Source organism: Oreochromis niloticus, linkage group LG5 (genome assembly GCF_001858045.2).
Source record: "Oreochromis niloticus isolate F11D_XX linkage group LG5, O_niloticus_UMD_NMBU, whole genome shotgun sequence".
NCBI lineage: Eukaryota > Metazoa > Chordata > Actinopteri > Cichliformes > Cichlidae > Oreochromis > Oreochromis niloticus.
Window position 1 is genome coordinate 4,390,961 of NC_031970.2, and position 17,015 is coordinate 4,407,975.

Below are 17,015 nucleotides of genomic sequence, written 5' to 3' on the forward strand. Positions count from 1 at the left end.
ACACACTCCAAACACGCTAAACATCACAAATCTCTCACATCTCAAAACTCGCTCTCCCTCTCTCTCTCGCTATCAGTCCTAAAACTTCCATATCATATTTTGATTGGTCGACATGCTGCATTCTTCCACCACGACTACTTTATTCTTCCTCAGTCAAACAGCAGCACTCATGCGATTGTTTTGCCCCTGACACTACCCGATCCGTACCGGAAATCCAATCGGTACACCGCATGTCTACTTCCGGTCGAAGCGTTTTACGATAGTTACGGGTCAGAGTATCTGTTAAGATGTTAAGAATAATAAGTGTCTCTTAAAATGTTTCCAACAATGAAACATTTCAATATAATGTAGACAAAAACGAAAAATAAAAAGATAGTTATGGATCAGGACTCCCCGATCCTTACTGCGCATGTGCAAAGTCGGACCGTACTTTTTTTTTTTTTTTTTTGGACAGTACTGTCACTACCCGATCCGTACCGGAAACCCAATCGGTACCCCGCATGCGCGAAAGGTGGGTTTCCGGTACGGATCGGGTAGTGACAGGGCGTTTCTCAATATGCGTACTTGTGCGTACTTGCGTTCTCGTGTACTCGTGATACGTCATCAGTCGGAGACCAAGTACTGTTCCAATTCGAAGTACGCATCAAGCCGAGAACGCGAAAAAGTCCCGGATGTGTTCTCGCTCCGCCCGTTTTATCGAGCATGCATCGGTGTGGACTTGGTACAGCTAAATATCCCAGAATGCATTTCGTCCAAAACTCAACAGCGGACTCCCGGCACATCGTTTTCAACCCCCCCCTCGCGGTCTTCTCACTACTCAGGGTAAAGAAACCCCAGCAGCTGTCTATAGTATTGAGTGTCCACTAAAATAGAAATAAAAGCGTTCTAACATCTCACCTGCTTGTTTTTATTAAGGTATGTACACGTATGTACATGTACACTATTTTTATTAATAGAGGTTTCACTACTGAGGTTTAAAATGATATATAAGTCACTTAGATCACTTCTAAATGTTAATGTTTGGTTTATTTCAGTGTTTTATTTGTTCCTGAGTAAACCAGTTTGGCTGTGATTGAAGTTAAGCTTCATAACATGTTACTCACAGTTAAATTAAGAGGGGACGGCAGTAAAAACTCCGGACCTGTGACATCATCACGTACGCAGGTGTTCCAATTGTACATATCGCGAGTCCGTGCTCGCGTTCTCGGCGGGTACGTACTCGCGTACTTGAGAATTGAGAAACGGCCACAGCCCCCTTAGCGCCAGGTGTTGTGCCAAAAAGTGATCGTGATTACCGTCCGCGGGAGCGCGCGCAGCTGCTTAAAGCTGTAGCGTCCAGATTACTTACAGCTACTTCCGTGCAACTGATATAAGATGCGGTAAGCTGAACACAGCTTCAACCGTCTGTTTGTTGAAAAATAGTAACGCGACCGCATTTTCTTGTTAGTAACTGTAACGGCGTTGTAACGATAGAAATAGTAATTAGTTAGATTACTCGTTACTGAAAAAAGTAACGCCGTTAGTAACAGCGTTACTTGTAACGCCATGACTGGTCACTTTGTATCTGTTCTAGCAGCTCTTTGAGGCTAATGTGCTAATGTGCCTGCAATGACAGTCGGAGGGCAGGACAGTGTAAAATAAACAGTGAGCAGCTGTCTGAGATAACACAACAAGCAGAAACTGAGCGATTCGGGTTTTAAAAGATGTACAAACATCAGCCAGGTGTATGTGTGGAGGTTGCACACTGAATTAACTGTGGTGTTTTCTGGCGCTGAGTCCAAACCTCAGTATTAAGACACTTAAATGTACCCTAAACTGCACCACGCACACAATCTGAAACACTTTGTTCTCATGTTTAAATCGGCTGAGCATTTTGTCTTTACATTCATCTTCACCTCTCGGGTGCTGAACGCTGACCACGACCACCAGAGCCCAACGCTTTGTCACGCCAACACCCGCTTTCTCTGTCTTTAAACAAAACGGCTGCAATAGGCCTCAACTACAAAAACATATAGAGGTGTAGTGTGTGGGTATACCCTCACCAATTACCAGCAGGCCAGCAGCTCAGGGTGTTATGACAGCAGTTTAGGAAGTACAGAGAAAGGGTGTGCTCAGCGAAATGTGACCGACTCCAGTGCAGAGGTTTGTCTAAGAACAGCTCAAACTGGAAGGATATCTTTGGGATTAGCAGCTTATGTAACACCTGCACAGGCACACATCTGGAAGTCATTCAGTATTGAGCAGCGATTATACCTTAATTGATTTTATGGTCAAATAATTACATAAACTGCAGAGCGCACCCATTTTCCCCACTAATTTCCAGGTATAGATGGTTATAAAGAGCTTCTTTTGTTGATAAGATGTTGAAAAGTCAACATTGATTAATCCAACTTACTTCCAGGTATCTGGTGTCTCGCTAACACTTCAGCAGTGTGTGTGCTTTGGGATTTAAAGATTCTTAGTAAACTAGCAGGATTTTCCCAAATCTCGTGGTTATTGTTTTAATATCCTGAGATGAGCTCAGAGAATTTCAGCCAAGACTTCTGAATTTACAGGGTTGTTTAATCTCAATGGTCGATTGTTTCATGTATATCAGCCAAACTAGAAACTAGATTTAGAAACATAAACTGTGGCTAATCTGGAAAACACTCCATGTGTTTCCCCCAGAAAAAACAATTTACTGCCCCAAATTTGCAACTAATGACACCAGTGGCTGTGGGAGGGGCTATTCCTAGAAATTTCCTAATGTTTTACAGACGCAGACCTGAGATTCAGTCTGACACAATTTTCTTTTCACAGAATTAAAAAAAAATCATTTGATTCTCCAGTCTGTAGAAATGTGGCATGGTTGGATAAAAGGCACTGAAAGGTATCTGGTATTTCTATCATGTTTTCTACAAGGTTTTTGGTGTCATTATTTACAGTCTTTTGTTTCGATCATCTCACTGTGTCGTCCTCTGCAGCTGTTTAACGGCACTGACTACAGCAGGTGTTTTTAAAGCTTTGGCTCAGTGCAGATAAAATTCACCAGAATACCAGTGAAAGCACATATGGTGGACAATACAAGGTATGTACTATTTACATACGCTCTGTGTGTGTGTGTGTGTGTGTGTGTGTGTGTGTGTGTGTGTGTGTGTGTGTGTGTGTGTGTGTTACCATGGGTGGCAGAGCTGCTCCAGACTCGGTGCACACTAATTGGACCACACAGCCGTAACAGATGAAGCCTTCGCTCAGCACAAAGCCCCCTTGATCAGCACACTGGTCATCCACTACACATACACACACACACATACACATACACACACACACATACACAACTATGCATGAATATTCATATTCCTTCCAGTGCAGCACACACACACTGACTGTTAATGTCTGCACTTGAAGTCATTTTCAGCTTTATTACATTTTTTCCTTTACATGACTTTTCTGCTAACAGAGGACAAACAGACCGTCGGTGTGCGTGATCGAAGAGAGGACCAAGTGCTGATGGACGAATGACTGAGGTTTGGGTTTTGGTGGTGGGAGGTCCGTGCACACAGGGCACTGTGTTAAATAAATAACCTCACAGATCTTTAAACGGACTCTTCTAGACTTTACTGAGGACTTTACTGTGAATAACCACTCGCACAGTGACTGTATTTATGCAGGATGGCTGCAGGGCGAGAAGACACATCAGCTGACTGGAGGATACAAGTTTGACACCATCACAGACAAATCAGAGCCTGTTTTCATAGATGAACCTCAGCAGAGTGTGTAGTGTCATTTGATTTCTCACACACATGACACCACACGAATTCTTCCACATGCTGTGTTCCTACTTCTCTGTTTGGTTTAGGTGAGGATGCTGGATGAATAAAGCATCCAAAAGACACCATGAGGACCATGGGGGTAGGTTCTGTTTGGGGACCCAGAAACCAGCAGAAACACTTCCTGCCTATTTAATTTAATATTTAATTTAACAACTTCTACCTTACCTGCATTGATTTATGGAGGAGAAATTGGTAAAATAACGCAGTAAGAGCTCTTAAGTATTCTGTGTCGCTTAACCATAATTGTTCTCCACATTGTTCATTCAATGCACTCATTTTACTGAGTGTGACTAAGAACAAGAAGCTCAGGCAGTATAACTGTGCTAACATCCTTCATATTACATTTACAGTTTGAGGGTAAATGGCAGTTTTATGGGATGTCTGTGTTCTACATTCTTGACTCTGTTTTTAAGTTAAAGTCAAACAGTTAAATCATAAACTGACAACATTATGACCTTCCCTGTATCCAAAGCATTTGTTTGTGTGTGAATATAAAGCTTTGAATCTACTGTACTGTTTGCACACAAGCCGTGACACATGCTGACACGCACACACACACTTACCCATGGTGATGGTGAAGGCCGTCCAGTGTCTGGCGCTCGCTATGAAAGCGCCTCTGTCCACCGAGAGGTAACGAGTGCTGACGGTCTGAGAGCGTAAACGGTTAAACAAAGCCACCCTGGAGCAGGATGAGATGCACACTGGAAACACACACACACACACACACTGTTAGTGGGATTTAAAAGATGTTTGTGTGGGACATGTTACTATTGCTGAGAGGCAGTCTGAAATGTAATGATATTGAACATAAGAAATAAATACACACAAGCTCTGAGCGTGGCTTGGAGACAGTCATGTGATGGAAACTGATTTTAATCAAACACTTTTTAAAAACTAACTTGGTCAATAAATATACCATAAATATAAAATAAACTTTGTTCTTATGAAGCAGTCTTGGAGCGCTCCCTTATTTCACATATTTAAAGTCTTAACTATAATCTTGTATCTCATCTTTTCTGTTTTCCAGTGTCTTCTAAATCATGTTTGGGTTTCAGTTGGGATGCGTTCATAGAGCCACACATCTCTCTCTGAGCATCGTGTTTCCTGTGAGCCTTTTATTAAAATAGAGCAGGTAAAATGATAGGAAATTGTCTCAGTGTGTGGGATGAAGGACAAGTGATGAAAATTTAGTGCGGTTCCACATAAAGTGAGCCACCTGAGAACCTGTGAGGGACAAACATGCACACATGTGTGTTTCCATCATACGTGTGCTCAGGCTTCACAGCAGCTCAGCACTGTGGCATCACAGCAAGAGGATTCCTGATTTGGTCCTTCAGTGAGGAGTTTGCATGTTCTCCCTGCGTCTCCGCATGTTCTGGTTTTCAGGTTAACTCCTCTCTATCTGCACAGGCTGAACTAAGTCACATGAAACCAGAGACCACTGAGACTATCTGTGTTAAACTTAGTCATTCTGTTTGTCCTCACATGAGCTGACAGAGACAGTTTAAACAACACATTTTTCCCTCTTTTGTTTCTGAATGAAATCATTTTCCATGATTTTACTCAATGTCAGTTTATTTCGGCTATTTTTTTGTTTTTGCTCATTTGTGTTTTTCTTTTTTTACTGTATTTGTTACCAAGGAGACCAAAATAGTAAAAATCATACTAATGTCTAATTGCTAAAGAAATTATAACAGCCCTCAAAAGAAAAACAAACACAAATATCCAACAAAGATGATGTCAGACCTTTTCAAATGTTCATTTCTGCCATTTGTCCTCAGTTTAAAAATAAATGGAAATCCCTGATTTGTTGGATTGAAAAGTGGAATAAACTCACGATCAGCGTTCTTCATGGACTGTCTCTTCTGGGAGGGTTTGGAGATGACTTTGATCATCCGGCTCTGGAAAGAACCCACTTCCTGTCTGTTGCCCAAGAAGAGGCGCAGCAGCAAGCAGAAATGCTTCCTCTTGTCCTGATCAGAGATGAACAGCGACTTGGCGCAGGCGAACATCTGCTGACGAGACACAGACAGCATGTGTGTGAGTCTTATTACAATTCACATAATCAGATGCAGAAGAGGAAAACTCTTCAGGAATGTTGTTTTTCATAAATAACTTTAATTGAAAGAAACTTTTTCCGGTTATTTTTGTTCTGCTTTTCTCAGCATTTAAAACTTGGCTGAAGGATTGTACAGTAAAGACGAAGCACGTCTGTTTCTCCATCAGTCAGTAAATAAGCGAAAGGCCGGCGCACGAGCAGCGTGTTTGCAGCCGTGCAGTTTTTCTGTCAGACGCGACTGTTTGTTGAGTCAACAATGGCCTGAAATAAAAGGTTCAATGCTCGTGGCCGAGTAAACACACGCAGAGCTACAGTTTGCTCAAACACAACAGTTCATACATCATCATTCACTTATCTGCTCACTGTCAGACAACCGGCCTGAATGAAACTCATTCTAAGGACTCTTTTTACTCTTGTCACAGTGTAATATAAATGTCATGCGTCATATGTCGTAAAAAAATTGCAGACTTTACCTTTAATATGAGGTAGTTACAAAAAAACCCACAAAGCAAAACAAAAGTATACGACGTGTACAGCTTGCTGTGAAAACATTGGTCGGTTGTTTAACGAGTGTAACAAACAATGTTTATGTCAGCGACGTTAATAACTGTGTGTAAAACCTCAGAACTCTTAACAAAGCCGAGGTTTCATCACTACTGCTTCTTTTCAGCCAAACCAACGTGGTGACAAAGAAACTTCAGATGTGTGGTTATGGTTGTGAAAGGACTCATTTTAAACCAGTTCATGACTATTTTTGTTCCTATTTTTGTAGTTTTGGTGCCTAAAACTAACCAAACAGCCACTGAAAACACAAAAAAGATTAAATAAAAAGAAAGAATTTCTCAAACACATTAGACATTAACACCAGTTTCCTGCGTCCTGTGTTTGATCCTGACCTCCACTCTTTATCTTGTGGCAGATGAAAACTTAAACTGTTGTGTTTCTGTGAAAAGATTTTGTTTATTATTCAAATATGCTTTGCTTGTAATTGTGTAAACTCTGAATGACGATTCACCCTGATAAACATGAAGCCTTGTCTATGCTTTATCGAATGCCTGTGAAGACAAGTTCCTGTGTAAAGAAGAACGGAAAGCTCCTCTTAAGCAGACGTTTAGTATAGTATGGACAGAATGTTTTAGCAAGATATGCATTTGTCTGTTAAGCAATCTATATTCTGAGAACAGGCGGAGACTGCCTCCGCTCTGTTGTGATAACCGCATGCCTATATAACCTGCAATAAAGAAGTGTACTGTGTGACTGTCTCTCGACACGTTCACCCATGTACATGTAATTGATTATATTGTCTCACTGTGTTTCTGTTTACCTTGGCAGACTTCTGTTTGGGATTTTCCCTTAACATTTCTTGGTCCTTCGAGCTGGATGAGACAGCCTTTTTAAAGCAGCTCTCACAGAAGGCGCCTCACCAGGTCCCGTCGGTGCGAGAAGCCCACGTTGAAGTCTGCAGCTCACATACTAGGTGTGTGATAAAACCCAAGAGCATGAATTCAGGTCTTGGTCAACGTTTTACAAGCGGTCCGCACCGTCGGGGGCTGATCAGGTGCATCTGAAGAAACCAGCGCCAAGGTAAGACAGACTACTTTGAGATAATAAAGGTTTGCGCAAAAAACGAAAACGAAACTTAAAAGAAATAGACTCGTCCAAGAGAGACTGGAAGCATTAAGCTCGTCTTGAGGACTGGTAGTCAGCTCGCCCGCAGAGGGTTGGAAGCACTAAAATAAAGATTGAGCTCGTCAAAAGTGATTGGTAGCTCCCCGAAAGGGTAAAATAGGCCTAGCTCGCCCACAGTGGCTGGAAGCAGTACGCTCGCCTTAAGAGGCTGGTAGCGTGAACGCGCGTTGAAACTGTCTGTCTTTTATTGTCTATTCTTTTGGTGGAATAAGTTGATTTTTACAGCACAATAAGGAGGCTGAACTATTCCACTAATTTGTTTACTGTTGGTCGCTAAAGTACTGGTGAACAGAGAGGAAGGTCGTGTTTTATCACATAAAGTCGACACCGCTTTTGAGAATAGCTCAAAAGTAGAAGGGCGTGTCAGCCACCTCTCTCTGTTCTCGTGCCAGAGACAGCGCCACAGGTCTATGTGTGTGTGTAGTACTGATATAAAGCGCTAAAACAATCTAAAATAAGTAGAAATAAACATATAAAACAAATAAGAAAATGGGAAATAAAGCAACAAAACTCACTGCTGACGAGCAATGGCTAGAAAAGAAATGTCCAGGCGCCGGACAAATTAGTGCATATAGATGGAGAAATCCAAAGAAAACTAAATGTCTCACATGGGAGGGAAAATGCATTAACTAAATTGTAAGAAACCCTCCAAGCAGAAATAAATACTGAAAAGGAAGCTAAAAAGAAATCAAAGCATACACAAGAGTTGTAATATTTTAAAGCATGGAAAGAGGAATGAAGTGGAATAAACAAAAGGTTAAATTAAGGTTAACTTAAATTAAAGCAATGAAACAAAATTGGGAAGACAACCAGGCTGAATGAATAGAATGCGTGAAACCAGATAATTCACACAAAATATATCAAATAAAAAAGAGAGATGCATAAGGCATATTAAGGCTGTGTCATTGTTCAGCCAAGGAAAATGTCTCCAGCTTGGGAAGGTGTGAAGCTGCAGGTTCACACAGGCCTTTGATGGATACATAATAAAATATAAACTAATATACTATTGTATATTAGTAGTAAAGTAGTGTATTGTGATATACTATTGCTGTTATAAAAAAGGAAAAACAATACAATGATAACATTAATAATGACATACTATTAATAGGAAGAGGCACCTCAGTCAGTTATGATGTGAGGTGGAAGATTGTTAAAAGTAGTCTGATTCAAGCTTAAGGTTTGCTCAAACTCAGTACAATGATATAGGAGATGAAGAAAATAAGGAAATAACTACACTAATCAGGTGCATAGAGACACTTGACCTGCTTGTAAACCTGTCATCTTAGATGAGACTTTGTTAAGATGAAGAGCAAACCTATACTAACAACTAATAAGCCAAACCCTGTATACAACAGCTAAAGCTACCGGTTTGAGAAGCTGAATAAAATGAATTAAATATGTGGACACTACCAAGCTGATGAGCAAGTTACACATAATGATTAGGCATATGATTTACTAATGCAGATGTAATAACTTTATTCTAAAATTCAAGGAGAACAAACAAGAACAACATCTTCAGTTATGTCTTGTTGTTGTTCTCTGTGCAGTGTGCTGAGTTTTGTTTTTTGTTTCTTTTGTTTTTTTTGAAATGTGCTTGAGTGATGAGTACTGTAACTTCTGAAGTAGCTCTCACCATGTGTCCTTGATGATGATAAGTCCAGAGCCAGCTGAGAGCTGGGTTATCTGTTTTGTTTTATGTGACAAGGCTGAGAAATTAAAACTTAGTTTCTTGTTTTGAAAAAAAGAAAAAAAAAAAAAAAAGAGAGAGGCCCCTACTCTCTGAATACAATATTCTCTTCATAACTCGGCAGTATGAAATGTCATGAAACAGTGTAACTCACTCACAGTAAATCAGCAGTATAGGATAATACAAACCTATCTAATAAATCTAATGATTTTCAACTTCTTTTAACTAAGAAGTGTGATGCAAACTAAAACTACATACTGATTACACAAGAAGTATGATGTGGCCTACAGCAGTATCATGATTCACTCATTTTGATTACAGGTATAATGTAATATATGACAGCATAATAATCTCACAACTGCTACAAGCACATTTGCCTTTCTTAACACACGCGAGGCAACTGTTAAGAAAATGCCCTTTTGGGTGAGACAGGCCCAGAGGCCCTGCATGCAAGCGTACTAACACACATACATGCAATGAAGAGCAGCTTACACTAGAGCACACACTATATGTGCGCCTCTATATCTCACATTGGTGTTAAAACAGGAAAAACTTAATAGTTTTGTTATCAACTGCTGAATTTACCCACTACTGACAAAGGATGAACAAAAAGCAGCTCCCACAGCTGAGCAAAAGAAATGGCTGAAATGCGGAGCACAACTAAGAGATGACTTGATGATTTGTGAAGGAAAACCAATACTTCCAAAATCTCTACACAAAACAGCAGCCTTAGTGACACATGGAGTTACTCTCCATGCGTCAACAGGAGGGATAGGAGATATAATCTCCAAAACACTTTTACACTCTAAATTTCGAAACTTCAGCAAAAAATTTGTAAGAACATGCATGATTTGCCAAAAACACAATGCACAAGGGAATCTTAGACCAAAGAGAGGTCATTTTCCCACACCACCTCATCCTTTTCACACAATCCACATGGATTTTATTGAACTAAATGAATGCCAAGGCTCAAAATACGCTCTAGTGATCATAGACGTATTCTCAAAATGGCCAGAAATCTATCCAGTAAAGAAAGCAGATGCCATTTCAGTAGCAAAATGCTTATGTAACCATTTTGTTCCAACATATGGCATCCCCACTCTGATAAGATCAGATAATGGGACACACTTTGTCAATGAAGTAATCAGCAAAGTCTCTGAAGCACTAGGGTTTAACATCAAATATCACTGTGCTTATCATCCTCAAAGTGCCGGCCTAGTAGAAAGGACAAACGGCACAATAAAACAGAGGCTTAGAAAATGTATGGAAGAAACAGGAAGGCCATGGCCAGAGTGCATAGGCCTAGTAAAAATGTGGATGAGATTAACACAAGGTTCACAAAAACTTACGCCTTTTGAAATCATTCATGGCAGACCATTTCCACTGCCAATCACAAGTGAACCTTTAGATAAATCAATCAGAGAAACTACACTAGCAGAATGGATGTCAAAACTGCTGGAAAACAAAGATATTGTTTTAAACAATAAACTGCCTTCTGAATCTTCTCCAGTATCTTGCAGGTTGAAGCCAGGTGATTGGGTCCTGATTCGAGTTCTCCATAGAAAGAATTGGAGCTCGCCCCGCTGGGAAGGCCCATACCAAGTGCTTATCACCACACCAACTGCCTGTAAGATAGCAGAAAGACCATCTTGGATCCATCAAAGCCACTGCAAGAAAGTGAGTGACAGCCCAGACTCATAGACTCCAGCACCCCTACCTTCTGGTGATCTACCTGGTGAAGAGAGGGCTGATTGGGTATATCCCGCCCTCTGCTTCTTGCCAGTAGTCTACTCACCTGAGGACCTAGGTGTGTTTGGTTGTCATGAAGACACTCGCCGTCCTAGCAGCTGTCCTCCTGCTCCTAGCAGGACTCCTCGCGCTTTTCGAGGACAATAAAGAAGACAAACAGCACCACCTACAGACGAGATGGACACACGACAACTCACACCTCCGTGACATGACGCAAGACCATATCCATCCATGGATGAACAATGCCTGGTACCGCTACGTACACGACAGAACTAAGGGAGAGCCTAATAACACTGCATGTTACGTCTGCTCCCACATGCCATGCACCTCGACATTTCCACCTTTTATGGAAACTACATGAATAAAACGCAAGCCAAGTGCGCTGCCAGCTTCGCGGGCATTGGCTATCAACATGAGAAAATCATCATTAATGAGACAAGCTCTATCATCTATTCGCTTAACCTTTTTAGTATCTTCCAGGGACCACCCCAATACGAGGTAATCACCGTTGAAGACGCTGGACTTGACAACGGAACGTGTGACCAGCTCTTCTGGATCAACTTCAACGTGACGAATCGGAACACGTCCATTCACTTCCCAGTGTTCTTGGACCAAACCCCAGGGAAGAACCACTCCATGTGCTACCGACAAGACAATGGTAACAGACCCCTAGGCAACACCACCAACTGTAACCAAACCGCTGCCAACGGAGAGGGCGCACCTGTAAACACGTCCGCGCCCAGCAACGGCACCTATTGGGTGCAAGGAATGGCCTGGCTGTGTGGACAACGTGCCTACTTCATACTGCCACCCGGATGGACGGGCACCTGTACCCCAATCTTCATTTCAGACCACACCTTCAGGATGTCAGCTGTAAATAGCTCTCAGACTACAAGACGACGACGAGACGTCTCCACAGTGCAACCACATGACCCCATCTATGGCAGTGATGTGCCAGAGGAATTTAAGCTTTGGACCACCGGACAAAAGGTCCTCCACTCACTGTTTCCATGGGTGGGCACCGGAAAGAACATGTTAAGAATTGAAACTTTGGATTACCGCTTTGGACTGTTCCTGAATGTCTCGTGCAAAATCAACAATCAACAAAATGAAGAGATTGATGCCCTGCGCATAACTGTGATGCAACACCGAGTCGCATTGGACATGATTCTGGCTGAGAAAGGAGGACTCTGTATACTCTTTAACAACACATGCTGTACATACATTCCAGATAATGTTCACTCTTCCAACATGACGCCTTACGCACGCTGAAACAACTCAGGGATGCTCAGCAACAGGACTATGTCACGAACACTGAAGATTGGCTTACCTGGCTGTTGAGTGGTTCCTGGAAATCTCTTTTAATAAAAGGACTGGTTTTTGTAGGAGTTCTTCTACTCCTACTCTGTTGTTTTACTTCTTGTATCTTGCCATGTGTACAATCAATGATTAATAAAGTTGTTGCAGTTCATGTGCAGGCATACCTGACACTGCCCATGGACGAAGATGATGATGATCCCCCTGACACTGAAATGCTGTGATACACCAATGTATGACGTGCTGATTAAAAATGTGCTGCAAGAAATCATGCACAGATAATAAACCAATGGTGTTTTAACTAGTGCGAAAGTTAAACAACAGGAGGGAAATGTGAAAAGATTTTGTTTATTATTCAAATATGCTTTGCTTGTAATTGTGTAAACTCTGAATGACGATTCACCCTGATAAACATGAAGCCTTGTCTATGCTTTATCGAATGCCTGTGAAGACAAGTTCCTGTGTAAAGAAGAACGGAAAGCTCCTCTTAAGCATACGTTTAGTATAGTATGGACAGAATGTTTTAGCAAGATATGCATTTGTCTGTTAAGCAATCTATATTCTGAGAATAAGCGGAGACTGCCTCCGCTCTGTTGTGATAACCGCATGCCTATATAACCTGCAATAAAGAAGTGTACTGTGTGACTGTCTCTCGACACGTTCACCCATGTACATGTAATTGATTATATTGTCTCACTGTGTTTCTGTTTACCTTGGCAGACTTCTGTTTGGGATTTTCCCTTAACAGTTTCTGATTGCTGCTTGTAGACTGAGTGCTGGTCACTAATCATGTCTGGCAGTTTTTTTATGCACTTCATCTGTTTGGTGATGCACTCTGGGTAATTTGGGCTAAATGTCACATATTCCTGTGTGTGGATTGTAGAAATGAGAACCAGAAGTGCAGAATGCAGGAAGCAGATTTCATTTAAAACGTGAGTTTTTAGTGCAAACACAAGGAAAGACAATGGCACAAAGGACAGAGGAAAAGCAGCTATCAAGACGTTCACAAGAGAAGGAAGTAAAACTTCATTCAACAAACAAGAGACCACAAACTAACAAAGTAAAACAGTAAATGCCAGAAGAACACAACTATACAAAGGCAAAAACAAAAACAAAACAACACAAGTAAATTCATACTTAAAGAAACTCAGAATGTCGTTTGGCGTTCTGAGCGTTACAGATGATCACAGTGTTGCTCTGTGATGCTTTCACTCCAACACTCTTATTCCACTGAGGTGCAACAAAGACACTCAGTGTACTTTGTATCAAAAAAGGATTTAACATTAACTCGATGTGCAGGGAGCTGTCAGGTATATTCTGATTTTTTACACTCTAATATCACGTTTCAGAGCCGTCATGTTACCAAACTTCACTTCCCATCGATCAAAATTTTAGTTAGATATCAAAGTAATGATCATTTGTGATATGTAAGACTGGAAATGTAATAGCAATAATTTTGGTCAAATTACTCTGTAACTTTGCATAATTAATTAAACTTTTGCATATGGGTATTACTGACTTTGTATTAATATTTCAGTTTAAACATCAGGGTCATTATAGCGTCTCTAATCAATTATGTCTGAAAATAATAAACTAATAAATTTTGCAAATCTTCAGAAAACTGTTCAGGACAAAGACATGGATGGATGCAGATGGCGCGCTGGTGCCACCTCAGCCCCCATCAGTGAACACCTGGAGATGAATTTAGAGGATAATTAACGGGACAAAGGGAGCGTAAATCTCAGAAAATTGGTGTCACAAAAGGAATTTTCTAACCGCGAACGACTGTCGACAAAAACAGACAGCACAAAGGTTTGCTCACGGCCACCGGAGAGTTCTCACCCTGGAGTTTGGCTGTTCATCGAACACCAGTTTGAATGCGTCTGCCTGTGACTGACTGGAGCTGTCCAGGCACATGTAACCACACACTCGATACACAGAGTCGCCATAACCGGCCGCTGGATGGAAAAAACAGGGAGAAGAAAAACAGCAGTGAGTGGAAGAATGTAAGACATTATAATATTCGCCCAAATTTTAATGTAAAGTTGACTATAATTATCTTTATTTACCTTTTAAATGGTCCTGCATGACTTTCCATCCATGGCCAGTGATGTAAACACAAGGAGGAGGGCAGAAGAACCTGTAGGTGATGCAGAAACAATCACTGAAACAGCAGATTTTATCCAACTAAACCAGTTCACGTGCTTGATTTTACTAATCTCTACATTAACTCAAGATTTTCTTCATCTGTTCATTAATCTGTTAAAATCAGGTGAGTCTCGTGTGTATTACAGGTATTACAAACGCATGTCGTGCTCAACATAAAGCCCCAATAAGTAATTAGAAGAAGCTTGTTTGGTCGTATGTCTGTGAAGGTTCTCAGTCATCCAGGTCATCGTAGTCAAAGGAGTTTGCAAAGAAAAGCGTCTGGACTTCTTTAAGTTGCTTGAAGACGTTTCACCTCTCATCCGAGAAGCTTCTTCAGTTCTAAGGTCAAATGGCCGAGAGTCCCAGATTTAAACCCAGTGGGAGAATCCCCCCAAGGAAGGACAAAGGACCCCCTGGTGATCCTCTAATCACATGCGCCAAGGTGTGAAAGCGGGTGTGGGACCTAATCAGCCAGGGTTTCGGGTGAGCTCATTGTGAAACCTGGCCCCACCTTGTCATGTGAATTCCTGAGGTCAGATGGCCCAGGATGTGAGTGGGCGTTAAGGCGTCTGGGGAGGGATCTCAAAACTGGATTATAGATGGCAGACAGTTGGTGTCGTAAACCACCGCCTCTGTTCAAAGATGGTCGCTCACAGTGGACATAGATGGCCTCTTTCACTCCTCTTTCAAACCATCTGTCCTCTCTGTCCAATATGTGAACATTGGCATCCTCGAAAGAGTGACCTTTATCCTTAAGATGCAGATGGACTGCTGAGTCTTGTCCTGTGGAGGTGGCTCTTCTATGTTGTGCCATGCGCTTGTGAAGTGGCTGTTTGGTCTCTCCAATGTAGAGGTCTGGGCATTCCTCGCTGCACTGTACAGCATACACCACGTTGTTCAGTCTGTGTTTTGGAGTTTTGTCTTTCGGGTGAACCAGTTTCTGTCTGAGTGTGTTGCTGGGTCTGAAGTACACTGGGATGTCGTGCTTGGAGAAAACTCTCCTGAGTTTCTCTGATACACCGGCTACATAGGGGATGACAACGTTGTTGCGTCTGTCTTTCTTATCCTCCCTCGCTGGTGTCTGATCTTCTTTTCTGTGCCTCTTTGCTGACTTTATGAACGCCCAGTTAGGATAACCACATGTTTTCAGTGCTTCCTTCACATGTGTGTGTTCCTTCTTTTTCCCTTCAGGCTTAGAGGGAACAAGTTCTGCCCGGTGGTGTAGGGTCCTAATTACTCCAAGTTTGTGTTCCAGAGGGTGATGGGAGTCAAAGAGGAGGTACTGGTCTGTGTGTGTGGGCTGAGGTTGCCATTCTCTTCAATGTGCACGGCGCAGTCCAGGAAAGGCAAACAGTTATCCTTTGTGTCTTCCCTGGTGAACTTGATGTTTTTATCCACGGCGTTAATGTGCGCAGTGAAGGATTCCACTTCTTGTGTCTTGATTTTGACCCAGGTGTCATCTACATATCTGTACCAGTGGCTGGGTACTCTCCCTTTAAAAGAGCCAAGAGCCTTTCTTTCCACTTCCTCCATGTAAAGGTTGGCTACAATAGGTGACACAGGGGAGCCCATGGCACAGCCATGTTTTTGTCTGTAGAAGCCTTCGTTGTATTTGAAGTATGTTGTGGTAAGGCAGAGGTCTAACAGTGTGCAGATCTGATCAGGTGTGAAGTTGGTCCTGTCTTCCAAGGAGCTGTCTTCTTGTAGTCGTTTTCTGACAGTCTCCACTGCCTCCGTGGTGGGTATGCAAGTGAAGAGAGAGACTACATCAAAGGACACCATGGTTTCATCTGGATCCAGGGTAAGTTTCTGGACCTTGTCGGTGAAGTCGGTGGAGTTCTTGATGTGATGTGGGGTGTTCCCCACGAGAGGTGCAAGGATGGTAGCAAGGTGTTTCGCAATGTTATAAGTGGCTGAGTTTATGCTACTGACTATGGGTCTGAGTGGGACCCCTTCCTTGTGGATTTTAGGAAGTCCATAAATGCAGGGTATGGCATCCCCTGGATAAAGGCAGTGATATGTAATGCGGTCAATGGTTTTGTCCTTTTCAAGGTCTTGAAGGCAAGCTATAACTTTCTTTTTGTAGCTGCTTGTGGGGTCTCGTTTTAAAGCTTCGTAGGTGTTGTTGTCACTGAGGAGAGTAGTGATCTTTGTGTGGTAATCTGTTGTGTTTAGGACCACGGTGCACCTTCCCTTATCCGCTGGTAATATAGTGATGTTGTGGTCTTTGCTCAGGGAAGCGACGGCCTTCTTTTCTTGTAGTGTAAGGTTAGACGGAGGGACTTTCGCACTGGAGAGGGTGGCTGAGACTTTCATCCTGATTTGCTCTGCTTCTGTCTGTGATAATTTATTAATCCGTATAGCGGTTTCTGTGGCTGTGATGAGGTCCACTATGGGCAACTGTTGCGGAGAAATGGCGAAATTGAGTCCTTTGGCTAAAACCCTCTTTTCAGGCTCAGTGAGATTCCGGTCTGAAAAGTTCTTTACCCATTTCTCCCGACTGTCTTCAGGTGTGTTTTCTTCTCTGAGTTGTGTGGTTTCAGACTGAGGAGTG

The 17,015-nt window shown here is 42.1% G+C and overlaps 1 protein-coding gene and 1 long non-coding RNA gene across 3 annotated transcripts in view; one reads left to right on the forward strand and one right to left on the reverse strand.

Moving 5' to 3' along the window:
• Positions 1-17,015, reverse strand: part of rbpjl (recombination signal binding protein for immunoglobulin kappa J region-like) — a 39,356-nt gene that overhangs the window by 4,229 nt on the left and 18,112 nt on the right. Inside the window, exons 5-9 of one of the 2 annotated variants that reach the window (XM_013275515.3) lie at positions 14,383-14,453; positions 14,156-14,271; positions 5,650-5,824; positions 4,376-4,513; positions 3,157-3,269 (exon numbers count right to left, since the gene is read on the reverse strand). In XM_013275515.3, the coding sequence (XP_013130969.1) occupies positions 3,157-3,269; positions 4,376-4,513; positions 5,650-5,824; positions 14,156-14,271; positions 14,383-14,453 (613 nt within the window). Of the gene's footprint in view, positions 1-3,156; positions 3,270-4,375; positions 4,514-5,649; positions 5,828-14,155; positions 14,272-14,382; positions 14,454-17,015 lie in introns of both variants that reach the window. The other variant, XM_005456433.4, reaches the window with a different exon arrangement.
• On the forward strand, positions 1,663-4,340 carry LOC102077798 (uncharacterized). The gene is made up of 3 exons (XR_266733.2): positions 1,663-2,869; positions 2,964-3,067; positions 3,440-4,340. It is a non-coding gene; the product is annotated as an uncharacterized LOC102077798 (long non-coding RNA).